The sequence below is a fragment of the Palaemon carinicauda genome, chromosome 22 (assembly GCF_036898095.1).
Source record: "Palaemon carinicauda isolate YSFRI2023 chromosome 22, ASM3689809v2, whole genome shotgun sequence".
NCBI lineage: Eukaryota > Metazoa > Arthropoda > Malacostraca > Decapoda > Palaemonidae > Palaemon > Palaemon carinicauda.
Window position 1 is genome coordinate 95067134 of NC_090746.1, and position 16786 is coordinate 95083919.

Genomic DNA, 16786 nt, shown 5'->3' on the forward strand with positions numbered 1-16786 from the left:
GATAGGCGAGTGAGTGTGGGAGGAAGCTAGCATGATTAAAACAATTTCCAAATTTTGTGAATCTAATTTTTACGATTACTCTAATAAAATCACTTGTATATCAAAATGGTGAGCATTTATGTTCAGTTGTGATAGGGTTGCCTATCAAGGGATCTGACTTATGCTACACTCTCCTGTCAGACATACAACTATTTTTCAATATTTAACTTAGCCGGTGATTATATAGCTGCAACTCTGTTGCTCGACAGACAACTCTACGGAAAAAACTCGCCAGCGATCGCTACACAGGTTGCGGGTGTGCCCAACAGCGCCATCTGTCGACCAGATACCCAGCTCTCAATGTAAACAAAGACTCAATTTTCTCTCTGTCGAGGTGTCGACAAGACGTACTTTACTCGCTGTTGCTAAACTGGAGTTTTTCACATCTATTTGGTGAAGTACTATATTCTAGTTTTGAGCTTTCGCTATGCAGGTGTTTTATCTTCATCTTAAATCTTGAACTCGTTTTGGATAGATTTAATTATGGTGACAAAGAGAGTATGGACTTTCTTTCACTTTTAAATGGCCGACCCTTCCCTTAGACGGAAGTGTGTTTAGGCTTTTAGTAATTATCTTATCACGTTATAGATTTTCCTCTATATATTTTATATCTCTCCGCCTTTATTAGGCCTCTTCGATTAACTTTCCATTTATTATAAACATATAAAAATAAATTTTAATGTTTTGTTTATATGCGACCTTTCCTGAGAGTAGGCGGTCCTAACTTGGAAACCGAAGTTAATCAACGTTGAGCCCTTTATATCGTAATTAGCTTTTAAAGAGCTAAGGATTTAAAACTTTTTAAATGTAATATTTTATGAAAGAATTTCTTTGATAGTCTTTGTACTGTTTTCAAAGATGAACTAACGTTTAGTTTGTTTATTTATGCTACGCAGTTGTTGACGTTCAGGACGTTCAACATGCGCTCTATCGTTACGATAGAGAGAGAGTGTATCACGGTTTCACTTTGCAGTAAGAGTAAATCGATTCTGACGTTTTGTTCATTCTTTCTTAGCTTAAATGTTTTAAATTCTATTTTAAAGGAACTTTTTATTTGAAAAACCTTTCAGTTTTTTCCTTTAGTCAAATAACATGTTTTTTTGACGAAATATAATTGGGCTCTTCTCTTAGGTGCGAAATCAAGAGAGAAAGAGAGAGAGAGATAGAGACGGAGGGAGAGAGAGAGGAGAGAAAACGTTCCGTTCAAGCGGGTAACGTTGTTCTCGAGTTACTCTCGTCTCTAGTCGCTGTACGGGGAGGAAGGATAAAACGTTTTTAGTTTTTTATTCTCGTCCCCAGGCTATGTGCGGTGAGAGATTGAAAACGTAGTTTATATGAACTAGTGTTTAGTCTCTTTCCCAGCCACTGATTTTTTTATCTTAAAATATGTTTTCTGTTTTTTGCTGGTATTAATGAGCTTGCATTATACGACTGATTTCGCAATTACTACCTTTTAATGAAGGGTAGAATTGCGTGTTTCAGGTAGAAATCAGTAGAAGTTTCGATTTCAGTGAAATAAGTGCAAAACAGAAAATCGAAGTGATAAAGTGATATGCGCAAAGTGTTACAGTGTTGCGTCCGAGGGTTCGTCTGTTCGTGCCTGTCGTTCACCTAGTCCGGGACCTCTTGCATGCTCCCAAGCCCAGGGGAGAAGTAATGTCAAACGGCTTATGGGTTCGAGAGGCCTTGATCAACGAACAGACGTTTTCCCTCTATGGTATCGGGTGTATCTTACCAAGATCTCCCCTACCATAAGACGAGAGAGACGTTGTTTCTCCTCGTCATCCGAAGGCTTCTCGCATAAGAAACCTGTCACAAGGTTTCGAAGCCCTTAAGCGAAAGTCAGTCCTTTCAGGACAGGTCCAGCGTCCTGGTTACAACCATTAGGACAGCTCTGACCCTATGCAGTCATCGGATAACTGCTCGCCGCCTAACAAAAGCGTAACACAGACTCCGAGAGTCTTTTTTTGTTGGCAAAGTGTTGCGGTCACAGACGTTACCCTCGTCTCTTACCACAACCATTTCCGTTGATCCTTAATGGGTTGTATGGCAAGACATGCAGTATATGCTTGCCTCCCTTATGGAAGACTATTCTGCCGATTAGTCCGTTGAGTCTAGCCGTTTATCTCATCGATATCCTGGCTTTCAGCCAACCTAACGTTCCTTTGTGCTTACTGTTGACGTTGGCGTAGCTTAGTCACGTCAGTCAGGTTGTTTAGAACCACACTCGATGCGGTCTCGTGTGGTCTTTTAGCCGCATTTGGACGTTAGGCCACTTGCTGATGCTCCTGTTGACGTTCAAGACGTTCACTAACAATCGGAGTTGACTTGTTTTGACGCTGTGCGTCAACCTCCGCATTCTAGAGTTGTTTTGACTGCTCAGTCTAGGCAGTCAAAGCAGTCTCGAGTGGACGCTGTGCGTCCTCACGCACCTGTTGTGGTTGACAGTTCAGTTGTTGACAGTTCACAGACTGTCAAGCAGTTACATGACGTTGCGTTCTGGTCCGCTACTAATGCACCAGTGAGTGTGGACTCTGCTTGTAAAGCATTGCCACCACGGTAGGTCTCTCCCTTGCTTGAGACTCAGATTATATCGGACAAGGTTCCTGTAGATGAGGAAGTTGCTGTTCCCCCTCCTACTGATATTCCCTTGAGGACTCTGTCAGATGGAGAGGAGCCTAAAGCTGCTTAGCCCCCTATGGACTTTAATTAAATCATGATGATTTTTTTAAGGATCTTTGTCCGGATCTTTTTGTAACTGCTGCTCCTCGTTCGCCTAAACGTCAGAGCTTACACTAGGCCTAGCTACTTCGAAGCCGTTGTTTTTAAGCTAGTGCTCTCTTGCTCTCCTAGAGAGCTTTACGTTGGCTAGGCGACTGGTTTTTCACCAGGAGGAGTTTGGGGGATACAGCCTTTGCTTTCCCTTCTTTTAAACTGGTTTATAGAGCGAGAGTCTGATATGACACGAGAGAAGTTCTCGGCTTGGGAGTTCATGCCTCTGCCCAGATAGACTTCTCAATTCTGGTAGACTCTCCCTGGCGCCTGGCCAGGAGACGCTCCAAGTTTTTTACAGGTCAACTTCACAGCTGTTTTCGAGCCTTTGAAGTTTTGCTGTACAATTATGTCATGCATAACAAGGCTTTCAGGGATGGTAAGCGGTACCGCCTCAGTCGCTAACCCCGTCTGTTGCCGCACCTGCTCCCGTAGACCCTAAATAGGCTTTGCTGCAAGACATGCAGTCCAAGCTGGCGTCCTTGATAGAGGACTTTAATGCGGAGAAGGTTGCTACCGAACCTTCTGGCCAACAACCTTCCAACCGGTCGGTTGTGCGCCCTGTTGACGCTGAGGTAACCTACTCGCGTCTGCCAGTTGAGGTGGTTCCTCCACCGATGCGACCCAGTGTGGGTTGCCAGCCGCACGTTGACGTTAAGCGACGCTCGGAGGTGGTTGTTGACGTTCAGGACGTTCAACAACCAGCAGAGGTGACTTGTTTTGACGCAGTGCGTCAACCTCAGCAACCCGGTAGGGTGTTGACTGCACAACCCAGACGGTCTAGACAGTCTCGGGTTGACGCTGTGCTTCCTCGCGCACCCATGGTTGTTAACAGTTCACAGACTGTGCAGCAGTTCCATGATGTTGCGTCCGGCTCCGTCACGCATGCACCAGTGCGACCGGACTCAGCGAGCCAGACGTTGCCCACTCCGTTGCCGTTTCCTCATCAGTTTTCGGGTGAGGAACCCTCTGATGAGGACGTTGCTGAACAACAAGACGATCAGCCCCCAGAATAGATCAAGCCCTGCTATCCATCCAGAAGATGCTGAAGAAGGAACGCTGCTCAGTCAGGCTGTGGATGAGTCTGGTAGGGATGCTGTCATCCGTGGAACAATTTGTGTCACTAGGAAGACTACACCTCTGTCCTCTTCAATACCATCTAGCTTTTCACTGGAAAAAGGACAAGACGCTAGAAGCGGTCTCGATCCCGGTTTCCGAAAAGATAAAGTCTTGTCTGACTTGGTGGAAGGACAATATCAACCTAAGAGAGGGTCTTCCCCTGGCTGTTCAGACTCCCAACCACGTTCTCTTCTCGGACGCATCGGACGTGGGCTGGGGCGCGACACTAGACGGTCGGGAATGCTCAGGACTGTGGAACTCGAGTCAGAGGAGCATGCATATCAACTGCAAGGAGCTGTTGGCAGTACATCTGGCCTTGAAAAGCTTCAAGTCTCTCCTTCGAGGCAAAGTGGTGGAAGTTAACTCGGACATCACCACGGCCTTGGCGTACATCTCCAAACAAGGAGGTACCCACTCACTGACGTTGTACGAGATCGCAAGGGACCTGCTCATCTGGTCAAAAGGTCAAGAAATCTCCCTAGTAACGAGGTTCATCCAAGGCGACTTGAACGTCATAGCAGATTGTCTCAGTCGGAAAGGGCAAGTAATTCCAACCGAATGGACCCTCCACAAGGATGTGTGCAAGAGACTTTGGGCCACTTGGGGTAAAACCATCCATAGATCTCTTTGCAACCTCGCTGACCAAGAGGCTTCCAATCTATTGCTCTCCAGTCCCGGACCCAGCAGCAATACATTTAGATGCTTTCCTCCTAGATTGGTCACATCTGGATCTCTACGCATTCCCACCGTTCAAGATTGTCAACAAGGTACTGCAGAAGTTCGCCTCTCACGAAGGGACAAGGTTGACGTTAGTTGCTTCCCTCTGGCCCGCGAGAGAATGGTTCACCGAGATACTTCGATGGTTAGTAGACGTTCCCAGTAGTCTTCCTCTAAGGGTAGACCTTCTACGTCAGCCACACGTAAAGAAGGTACTCCAAAGCCTCCACGCTCTTCGTCTGACTGCCTTCAGACTATCGAAAGACTCGAGAGCTAGAGGCTTTTCGAAGGAAGCAGCCAGTGCGATTGCTAGAGCAAGGAGAGCGTCTTCCATTAGAGTCTACCAATCGAAGTGGGAAGTCTTCCGAGACTGGTGCAAGTCAGTTTCTGTATCCTCGACCAGTACCCCTGTAGCTTAAATAGCTGTTTTTCTCTTATACCTGAGAAAAGGACGATCCCTTTCAGCTCCCACTATCAAGGGCTACAGAAGCATGTTGGCATCGGTCTTCCGGCATAGAGGCTTAGATCTTTCCAAACATAAAGATCTGCAAGACCTCCTTAAGTCTTTTGAGACCACCAAGGAGCGTCGTTTGGCTACCCCTGGATGGAATTTAGACGTGGTACTAAGATTCTTCATGTCAGACAGGTTGGAGCCGTTACAATCAGCCTCCCTAAAAGATCTCACTCTTAAGACTTTTTTCCTGGTATGCTTAGCCTCGGCTAAAAGAGTCAGTGAGATTCATGTCTTCAGCAAGAACATCGGATTTTCGTCAGAAAAAGCCACTTGTTCGCTACAACTTGGTTTTCTAGCCAAAAATGAGCTGCCTTCTCGGCCTTGGCCTAAATCTTTCGATATCCCCAGCTTATCGGAGATCGTAGGCAATGAACTAGAAAGAGTCTTATGCCCTGTCAGAGCTCTTAAGTTCTATTTAAAGCGTACTAAACCTTTACAAGGCCAATCTGAAGCTTTATGGTGTTCAGTTAAGAAACCATCCTTGCCTATGTCAAAGAATGCTTGGTCAGACTTTATCAGATTGTTAATACGAGAAGCTCATTCACATCTGAGTGAGGAAGACCGAACTTTGCTTAAGGTGAAGACGCACGAAGTTAGAGCTGTAACAACTTCCGTGGCCTTTAAGCAAAATATATCTCTGCAAAGTATAATGGACGCAACCTATTGGAGAAGCAAGTCAGTGTTCGCGTCATTTTACTTGAAAGATGTCCAGTCTCTTTACAAGAACTGCTACACACTGGGACCATTCGTAGCAGCGAGTGCAGTAGTGGGTGAGGGCTCAACCACTACAATTCCCTAATTCCTTATCCTTTTAATCTGTCTCTTGAAATGTTGTTTTTTTATGGGTTGTCCGGAAGGCTAAGAAGCCTTTCGCATCCTGGTTGATTTGGCGGGTGGTCAAAGTCATTTCTTGAGAGCGCCTAGATTAGGGGTTTGATGAGGTCCTGTTGTATGGGTTGCAACCCTTGATACTTCAGATCCTAGGGGTCGATCAGCATCCTAAGAGGATCGCGAGGCTCCGTAAGGAAGACGTACTTAAAAGGCAGAGTAATTGTTCAAGTCGACTTCCTTACCAGGTACCTATTTATTTTGTTTTTGTTATTTTGATAACTTCTAAAATGAAATAAAAAACTCTTAGCTCATAAAAGTGTAAACATATATTACTGGTCTCTACCCACCATCCTGGGTGTGAATCAGCTATATAATCACCGGCTAAGTTAAATATTGAAAAATGTTATTTTGATTATAAAATAAATTTTTGAATATACTTACCCGGTGATTATAAATTAAATGACCCTCCCTTCCTCCCCAATAGAGACGCAGTGGGACGAGGAGAAAATTGAGTCTTTGTTTACATTGAGAGCTGGGTATCTGGTCGACAGATGGCGCTGTTGGGCACACCCGCAACCTGTGTAGCGATCGCTGGCGAGTTTTTTCCGTAGAGTTGTCTGTCGAGCAACAGAGTTGCAGCTATATAATCACCGGGTAAGTATATTCAAAAATTTATTTTATAATCAAAATAACGTTTCAAATAATTTTTTTTCTATTAAGCTTATGTTTGCAAAAGCTGTAAACAACATTATAGCCTGATTTTTGCACAATACATTAACCTGTTTCTATCTAACATCAATGTAAATACAGGCCCCAGTAAGCCATTATAAGAATTGTAGTTAAACATTATGATAATAAGAGCTGGAGGCACAGTATATTCCTCCCCTAAAAATTTAAACTCATGGTTTTGAGTTGTGGATACTTCTTTCAAGTTTGAAAATATTTTCATTAGAAAGATATTTCTCAATTCAATAAAGAATGGAAGTATTCATATCAAAGCTTTAATTTCATCTATTTATCCCTTTTCTGAGAACAGAGGGATGTCTCATATGGCCTCTGACTGCCATATCACATCCTTCAGTTACTGGAATCCAGATTCTTGCCAAATGTAATTGGAATCAAAGATACAACACATGCCTTAGTATCTAGTTCTCCATCAGTTTGGATCAAGAGTTTGTGATCAACCTTAATGTGTAATGATCTATGGTGTGAATACAGGTTAATGGAATATCGCATCAAATTTGCTAAATATGATTATGTGAATAAATCTCGGTTAGTCTCAAGATTCTTAGATTCTAGACCGTTAGTAGTGCATATGTTATTTTAGAGTTTGTACTTGGTATATATTTGTATGGTTGGTACACAGATTTTGTTCATATTGTTAGAGAAAACTACCTGATGGTTCGGTAGGGAGTTTTGATACCAATACGAAAGGAAGATTTTTAGCTTTGTGGAAGTTGAAGCATAGAAATTTAACAAACATTACCAAATCGAGGCAAACATGAAGTATTGATAATTTTATTAAAGATGTACCAAGTTAGTGTGAGTGTGATTTAATTTTGAAATTTGGCATGTTTCAACTATAACCACCACCAAAAGAGTCAGGATGATGACTACCAGGTGAAATTCATTGAAAATAAGTGGAATTTGAATAATATAATTGATAATTTTCAATATTAAACTTAGCCGGTGATTATATAAGCTGCAACTCTGTTGCTCGACAGAAAACTCTACGTAAAAAATCCGCCAGCGATCGCTATGCAGGTAGGGGGTGTACTTCAACAGCGCCATCTGTCGTGCAGGTACTCAGTACTCAATGTAAACACAGAACTCAATTTTCTCTCTGTCGGGCTACCGGCAAGACCTACTAATTCGCTGTTACTAACTGGATTTGTTTTCACAACTATTTGGTGAAGTACACTATTCTAGTTTTGAGCATTATACGACTGATTTCGCAATTACTACCTTTTAATGAAGGGTAGAATTGCGTGTTTCAGGTAGAAATCAGTAAAAGTTTCGATTTCAGTGAAATAAGTGCAAAACAGAAAATCAAAGTGATAAAGTGATATGCGCAAAGTGTTACAGTGTTGCGTCCGAGGGTTCGTCTGTTCGTGCCTGTCGTTCACCTAGTCCGGGACCTCTTGCAAGCTCCCAAGCCCAGGGGAGAAGTAATGTCGAACGACTTATGGGTTCGAGAGGCCTTGATCAACGAACAGACGTTTCCCTCCGTGGTTTCGGGCGTATCTACCCAAGATCGCCCCACCCACACAAAGACGAGAGAGCCCATTTATTCCTCGTCTGCGGAAGAGGTTTCTCGTAAGAAACCATGGACCAAGGTCTCGCGGCCTATTAAGCGCAAGTCGGTCCCTTCCGCGCAAGTCCAACGGCCCAGTTGTAGCCACTGGGTCAGTTCGGACTCGCTGCAGTCTTCCGTCCATGATATTGCGTCCGGCTCCGTCACGCATCCACCAGTGCGACGGGATTCAGCGAGTCAGACGTTGCCCACTCCGTTGCCGTTTCCTCATCAGTTTCGGATGAGGAACCCTCTGATGAGGACGTTGCTGAACAAGACGATCAGCCCCCAGCCCTGCTATCCATCCAGAAGATGCTGAAGAAGGAACGCTGCTCAGTCAGGCTGTGGATGAGTCTGGTAGGGACGCTGTCATCCGTGGATCAATTTGTGTCACTAGGAAGACTACACCTCCGTCCTCTTCTATACCATCTAGCTTTTCACTGGAAAAGGACAAGACGCTAGAAGCGGTCTCGATCCCGGTTTCCGAAAAGATAAAGTCTTGTCTGACTTGGTGAAAGGACTATATCAACCTAAGAGAGGGTCTTCCCCTGACTGTTCAGACTCCCAACCACGTTCTCTTCTCGGACGCATCGGACGTAGGCTGGGGTGCGACATTAGACGGTCGGGAATGCTCGGGATTATGGAACTCGAGTCAAAGGACAATGCATTTCAACTGCAAGGAGCTACTGGCAGTACATCTGGCCTGGAAAAGCTTCAGGTCTCTCCTTCAAGGCAAAGTGGTGGAGGTGAACTCGGACAACACCACGACTTTGGCGTACATCTCCAAGCAAGGAGGGACCTACTCTCTGACGTTGTACGAGATCGCAAGGGACCTCCTCACCTGGTCAAAAGGTCTAGACATATCACTAGTAACGAGGTTCATCCAAGGCAACTTGAATGTCATGGCAGATTGTCTCAGTCGGAAGGGACAAATAATTCCAACAGAATGGACCCTCATCGGATTCTCATCCGAAACGGCTACATGTTCTACAACTTGGTTTTCTAGCCAAAAACGAGCTGCCTTCTCGGCCTTGGCCAATATCGTTCGATATTCCAAACTTATCGTATGGTTGGAAATGAACTAGAAAGAGTCTTATGCCCTGTAAGAGCTCTTAAGTTCTATTTAAAACGAACTAAACCTTTACGAGGCCCGTCTGAAGCTTTATGGTGTTCAGTTAAGAAACCATCTTTGCCTATGTCAAAGAATGCTTTATCCTATTTTATCAGACTGTTAATACGAGAAGCTCATTCCCATCTGAATGAGGAAGACCAAGCTTTGCTGAAGGTAAGGACACACGAAGTTAGAGCTGTCGCAACTTCCGTGGCCTTTAAACAAAATAGATCTCTGCAAAGTATAATCGACGCAACCTATTGGAAAAGCAAGTCAGTGTTCGCGTCTTTTTATCTTAAGAATGTCCAGTCTCTTTACGAGAACTGCTACACTCTGGGACCATTCGTAGCAACGAGTGCAGTAGTGGGTGAGGGCTCAACCACTACAATTCCCTAATTCCATAACCTTTTTAATCTTTCTCTTGAAATGTTTTATTATTGTTTTTGGGTTGTCCGAAAGGCTAAGAAGCCTTTCGCATCCTACTTGATTTGGCGGGTGGTCAAAGTCATTTCTTGAGAAGCGCCTAGATTAGAGGTTTTGATGAGGTCCTGTTGTATGGGTTGCAACCCTTGATACTTCAGCTCCTAGGGGTCGCTCAGCATCCTAAGAGGATCGCGAGGCTCCGTAAGGAAGACGTACTTAAAAAGGCAGAGTAATTGTTTAAGTCGACTTCCTTACCAGGTACTTATTTATTTTATGTTTGTTATTTTGAATAACTGCTAAAATGAAATAAAAAATCCTTAGCTCATAATAATGTAAACAATTATTGCTGGTCTCTACCCACCCCCCTGGGTGTGATTCAGCTTATATAATCACCGGCTAAGTTTAATATTGAAAAATGTTATTTTTATAATAAAATAAATTTTTGAATATACTTACCCGGTGATTATATATTAAAGGACCCTCCCTTCCTCCCCAATAGAGACCCAGTGGACCAAGGAGAAAATTGAGTTCTGTGTTTACATTGAGTACTGAGTACCTGCACGACAGATGGCGCTGTTGAAGTACACCCCCTACCTGCATAGCGATCGCTGGCAGATTTTTTACGGAGAGTTTTCTGTCGAGCAACAGAGTTGCAGTTTATATAATCACCGGGTAAGTATATTCAAAAATTTATTTTATTATAAAAATAACATTTTACATAATTACCTAGTAATATTCTATATCTCTCCTCCCCACTTTTAGTGTTGTCAGGAGATTAGGGTACAATATGTACTGGTCTATCATGACTGTGATTATATGAAATACTTAGTCACAAAGGTGGAAAAGGTTAATTTCTAATATTGAATTCAAGATATTTGAATAAGATGTCTTAATATGTGCAATCTGGGGTTTTAGCCAGGGGAGGTTATTTCTTGATATTCCCCTTAAGAAAAGTTAGCCTAAGATTTTGTTAATTTTTCAAAATGGAATAGAGAGGTAATACTATTCTTTTATGAGAGCTTGACTGCGAACAACTTCTGTTTAATAACCTATTCCTTAAAAGCAAATTTGATTTGCATTGACTCATTGTTAGTAATATTGATAATAATGGCAGCGAGACAGACTTTGCTGCATGTTCGTACGGGTCAAATGAGGCATTTCTGGGAATAGTTTACTGACTAAAAGTTTTTCAGAGTCAAACTCTATCATATGAGACTAGTCTGACCTATGAATTCCAATTCTGAAAATGAGAAAAGCCATAGGCTTTAACATCTCATAGGGAAGATATTAAGAAATGACCTCCCCTGGCCAAACCCGGCATTACATGAAATACGATGTCTCATTTCTGTGATGGATGTAGAAATTAATTTTAATTAGCTATTTATATAGCATGTACTCAATATTATGAATACTGTAAACTCCTTCTAGCTCTGTGACTAACTTGCTATAACTATGCATATGGTTATGTTCCTCCCGAGGCGCCAGTGCGCCACTTATCGGGACGACTAGTTGTCAAAGGGGAGGTGGAGATGGAAGAGGGGGAGAAAGAGAAAATAATTTTGTATTTCTTAATTAGAGGTCAGGGAGCCGGTGGCTTTGAAGATTTTATAATAATGACTATCAGTATTGAAACAATAGATTTTATTATTAGAATTTTGTTTTTCCTAACTTGAAGTAGGGCTTAATATCATATCATTTAGGTTACCATCATAGAGTCTACACAATAAATCATAGATTTGTTCCATTAACTTACTCTAATATAGAATAAAGTTATTCTAACTTAAGATAAAATAAAAATAGCTGCATTTATGTTTTGAGAAAAAATGGTTAGAAAGGTCAAGTCAGCATTTGTATATGAAGGGAGGAATTATATCATCACATTTAAATATGTGGTGAATAGGAAGTTGTATACGGTAATTATATTTTCATAGATGTGCCTTGTGAGTATGCAATATAAATCCTAGAATATCTTTTGGTTTCAAGCATGAAATAAAATCTGCTTCTTTACCAAAATCACCACTCGATGTATCATGAGGTAATGTTATATTTTTATTGTTATTTATCGTTGTATATAGATCTAACCTTTTCACCTTTCCAAGTGTGTGTAAGCTTACTATGCATGTCCAATGCATTCTTGCTTGTTCGATGCAAATGTACATTCATTAAAATATTAATCATTTACATCACATTGACTAATATTTGAAATGTTGAAAATGTTGCAGGAGGAATCACCATTGCACTCAGTTCTTCTAGAAGGCCTCAAGAAATTCCAAAAGGACTTGGAAAGTAAAACTATAACCTACGTTTAGAAAATATGAGAAAATGGGAGTTTTTTTAAGCTCTCCAAAATCTGTTGAAAGAAGCTGAGATATGGATTCCTTTTTATAAGAGGACTTGCACATGTAGTTTTGAAAGTAAGCGTGAAACATCCAGGAAAGAATTATATTGTCTTCTGACAATTGCTGCCTTGCAAAAAAATTGTGAGTATAGTATAGTATAGTATCATGCATGCTGATTCTGAAACAAAATGTGCATTTATTGTTAGTGAAGTACACTGCTATTATCACATCTCAAAAAACTAATACAGTACTGTGAAAAGTAATTGATTGTAACCGAGTTCCAAACTTTTATTGTAACTGGAGGAAATAACCAAGTTTATTTATATTGAGGGTATTATTTACAGAACATATTCTGCAACAAATAGAAATATGTATTTTTTTTATCGCATGTTGATTGTTTATGAAACATGTTTTAAGTTATTGGGATGTAAAAAGTATAGCACACGTTGATTAATAAAACAAACATGTACTGTACATAATTCAATATATGGTGGTGTTACATATTGAAATTTTAACTTTTGTACTTGAATCATATGTTATATATTGTCAATTTGATGTCAGTAATCAAAATCTGATATTAGAAGACACTGCATAAGGTTACAGAACTCTTGTTTAATCCTGTTCTCAATTTAAAATATCATTACCATGAATAATGTATTTTAGACTGTAATGACATTACAGAGGTATGAACAAATGAATAAATCACACTACATTTTTTTCTGTAAGAATTGAATATTTTTTGTAAGTGAAAAGGAAAATAGAATAATGAAAACTCAAATGCATTTACTGTATTACATTAACAACATTTGTATAAATTCATATAATTATGTTCATAATTAAAAGCATTTTCTTGCTGTAAGGTGCTTTGCTCTCGCTTTGTCATCATTGACTGAAAATTTTGAAATTATACTTAAAAAAAAAATCAAATATGAGGTTGCATATATAAATATCAATAGATAATTATTCTTAGTCTTATGATACATGTATGCAAATTAAGAACACTGAATTTCTGCATCTTCAGTAAACATACTGCCATGTAATAGCAAGGGATTCTTCTTTATGATAAAAATAGTGTATTATTTTACTTATTTCCAGTAATCTTAGCTTTGTTTTTAATAGAAAACTTGAGATATTTCATATCTATCTCACCCATAATTTAAAGTAGCATCAGATAAAGAATTAACTAATTTTAGTTACGGTTTTCCATCCATATCAGTATTTAGGGGTATGAATTAATGGTGTGATTAAAGTATGCTGGGATAAGTACAATGTTATGGGATCATTATAAATTGGTTATGTTAGCAATCTTATCATAATGACATCTGTGAAACTGTAGTACTAACCGTGTAATGTTGTATTCTTGCTTTTTCATAATTTTTAAGTTTTGTGTAAATATCTTATGAAATGTTGATACATCACTTTTGAAAACAAATGAGAGCATTTTTGTTAAATATTTGGGGTAAACGTTGATAAACTGAGGAAATGGAGATGAGGCAATATGAACATCAGAGGAGTTTCTTAAAAATGATTTTATATGAAACTATCATAAATGAAGGTGGAAAGGATGTCCAATTTTCCTATCATATTTTTTTTTACCAATCCCTGTATCATTTTTATTATTTCCTTTATTTGGTAACCTTAATTATCAATGATCTATTAGGTATACACTTTCATGCAGTGTGACAGTATAGTATGTAATAAATAGTGATCATCAGTTTTTTTCATATTTTACTGTATAAAATGTAAGGTTATAGTGCTTGTAGCACTATCACTGGATCATTGGGGGTGTGCCATATACTGTACCATGCATGTGTGTTTATACACACACACACACACACACACACACACACACACACATATATATATATATATATATATATATATATATATATATATATATATATATATATATAAAGTAGTCTAGATGTGTTTTAAGCTTTGCATTGAAATGGCTAAATCCCATATGTATCATAGCATTATACTAAAAATATGGATACACAAAATGCAGAATATATAGGACTAAGTGTGCTTTGCTTTTATCTGTGATGTTTTATCTCCTTGGTGAATTCTTATGTACATTTTTGTATTTGTTTGCTTAAAAATTTTCCATCCTCATTCCGGTTAGGGAAAATCAGATCTCGGGAATTACTGCATGATTTTTTTATCCTTCTATTTCCTGTGTTTCTCGATATTGTGATATTGGCCCCAAATCAAACTATGAAGCTGTTTTATACTGAAAGCAACTTCAATTCTGGTAATCTCAATAGTGGCAATTTCATATCTTTCACATACATACATACATATACCAAGGCACCTCGCCCAATTTTGGGGGTTAGCCGACATCAACAATGAAACAAAACAAAAAAGGGGGACCTCTACTCTCTACGTTCCTCCAGCCTAACAAGGGACTCAACCGAGTTCAGCTGGTACTGCTAGGGTGCCACAGCCCACCCTCCCACATTATCCATGACTGATGAAGCTTCACAATGCTGAATCCCAGTAGAACTAAAATGAACATATCCCCAATGCTATGCAGTTTGAAGTGCCTTGTTACGTTTATTTTGCTGGCTTGTTCTATTTTGGCTTTCTCATAATGGCAACAAACTCTTGAATCTTGTTATTACAAACCTCAAGCACTTATACAAGGTGATGCTTGGTTTTTGTAAACTGTAGTTATGATACAATATCATTGTCTTCATTGAAAGATGTATTTCTCCAGTATTTCCTCAAAATCTGTTTTAATTGTTGTAAGTAAAGGTTAGTAAGATCTTTTGACAGTCCATAGATGAGATATCTTTTAGAATTAAAATGATGTTACCTTATTTATGCACAGCTTAGAATAAAAAGATGCTACAACATAGGTACAGACTATGGAATAAGTTAGTATGTGAATAACAATGCAGACCTTTATTGGATCTTCTATTTACTGTACTGGTATAGCCAGAAGAACTGACAAGGACTGGAAATTAATAGCAATGCCTTATAAATACAGTATTCATTTGTAAAATTAAATTAGATTTATTATTTGAAATATAATTCCTGTTGTTTTCTGTATTTTGACCAAATTTGGTAAATATTTTGTTGAATATCTGTTTTAATGGAATGTACTGTAATTTTATTTTATAAAACATGCAAGAAAACTCATGTTAATTTTGAAGTTATGAATATGTCAAAACCTGTTTTGCCTTGTATAGTTCCTATTGTATGTGCTAAAGCTATTTTTGCAGCATATGGTATATAATATTTAATAAATCTAATCTTTTCTTAACCATTGAATGTCTTATTAGCCTTATTGCCTATAGCCTACACAGGAAGTTGCAACCACAAGAGTCTATCTGTTTATTGAATCTTTCATACTACTCGTCTCCAAATCAAGAAATTTTCTTCATTCCTTTTTGTTCTTTGATTCACATACCACAACTATTTACATGGGTTTGCACCCTACTTCCACAGTCTTACATCACTCCCCCATGCCATCACGGAAAATGCAAAGGATGTTGTACTGTAGTTCGATAAACCTTACACACAGACTTTTATGTCCAGATAATAAATGAAAGAAATGTACCATATTTGTCAGTACCAGTACGACCTCAGTGTTCAGGCGCTACGCCGCCACTGGAATAGTACACCCTAACTGAGAGTGCTGGACAAATTAATTGATTCACGGACAATACCGCAAAGAAAGGGAAATATAGTAGCAGCGTGTAAGGGGTTTTGAATTTATTCTAAAGTCTACCTGCTGGCTTAAGTTTAGAATGAGGATTGTTCACTTCAACAACTTCAGGAAGAGCTTTCTTCAAGGTAGAGTATAGCTTAAGTAACCATACCCAACTCTTTCCTTAGCTTACATCCTTTGAATAGTGTAGTTGGAGCATGTAATAGTTTTAACTTTTAACTTAATCAAGTAGGGTTACATCAAATTCAGAGATTCCCTTTATGATGAAAGTTATAATTACAGTATCTTCATACTGTCATCTTAAAAAGTGAAACAAAATTTAACAATGAAATAAAGAGTTAGTGAAACCAACATAAAACACAGAGAATCTAATATTAATAATGCCAAGGGAAAAGTGGTTAGTCAATTACATAAAATGCAACAGGAACCTTAGACCTAAGGTCTACTTGATTGTCCTAAGAATTTAGGGCTTTTGACGATGACCTATAGAACAGTGACCAACGTAAGTAAGTTATAAAAGGAAAAAAAAATAACACGAACTTACAATAAACTCCATATGCTTCCCTGAAACTTCTAAGGCAGTGCTAAACAAGTTAGTTAACTGTTCATAGAATGGTTAAAAGCAAAATTTGTTTAGAACTAGAGAGAAAAATGTTATTTTTATTAATAAAATAAATTTTTGAATATACTTACCCGATAATCATGTAGCTGTCAACTCCGTTGCCCGACAGAATTCTATGGAGGGATACGCCAGCTATCACAATACTAGAAGGGGGTGTATTTACCAGCGCCACCTGTGGCCAGGTACTCAAGTACTTCTTGTTGACACCTCCTCAATTATTCCTCGGTCCACTGGTTCTCTATGGGGAGGAAGGGAGGGTCGATTAAATCATGATTATCGGGTAAGTATATTCAAAAATTTATTTTATTAATAAAAATAACATTTTTCAAT

At 39.3% G+C, this 16786-nt stretch overlaps 1 protein-coding gene across 3 annotated transcripts in view; it reads left to right on the forward strand.

Moving 5' to 3' along the window:
- Positions 1 to 15426, forward strand: part of LOC137616638 (uncharacterized) — a 73158-nt gene extending 57732 nt beyond the window's left edge. For all 3 annotated transcript variants that reach the window (XM_068346548.1, XM_068346547.1, XM_068346546.1), the window contains one exon: positions 12042 to 15426. In XM_068346548.1, coding sequence (XP_068202649.1) covers positions 12042 to 12128 — 87 coding nt within the window. In that variant the 3' untranslated portion in view covers positions 12129 to 15426. The remainder of the gene's footprint in view (positions 1 to 12041) is intronic.
- Positions 15427 to 16786: the final 1360 nt, after the last annotated feature.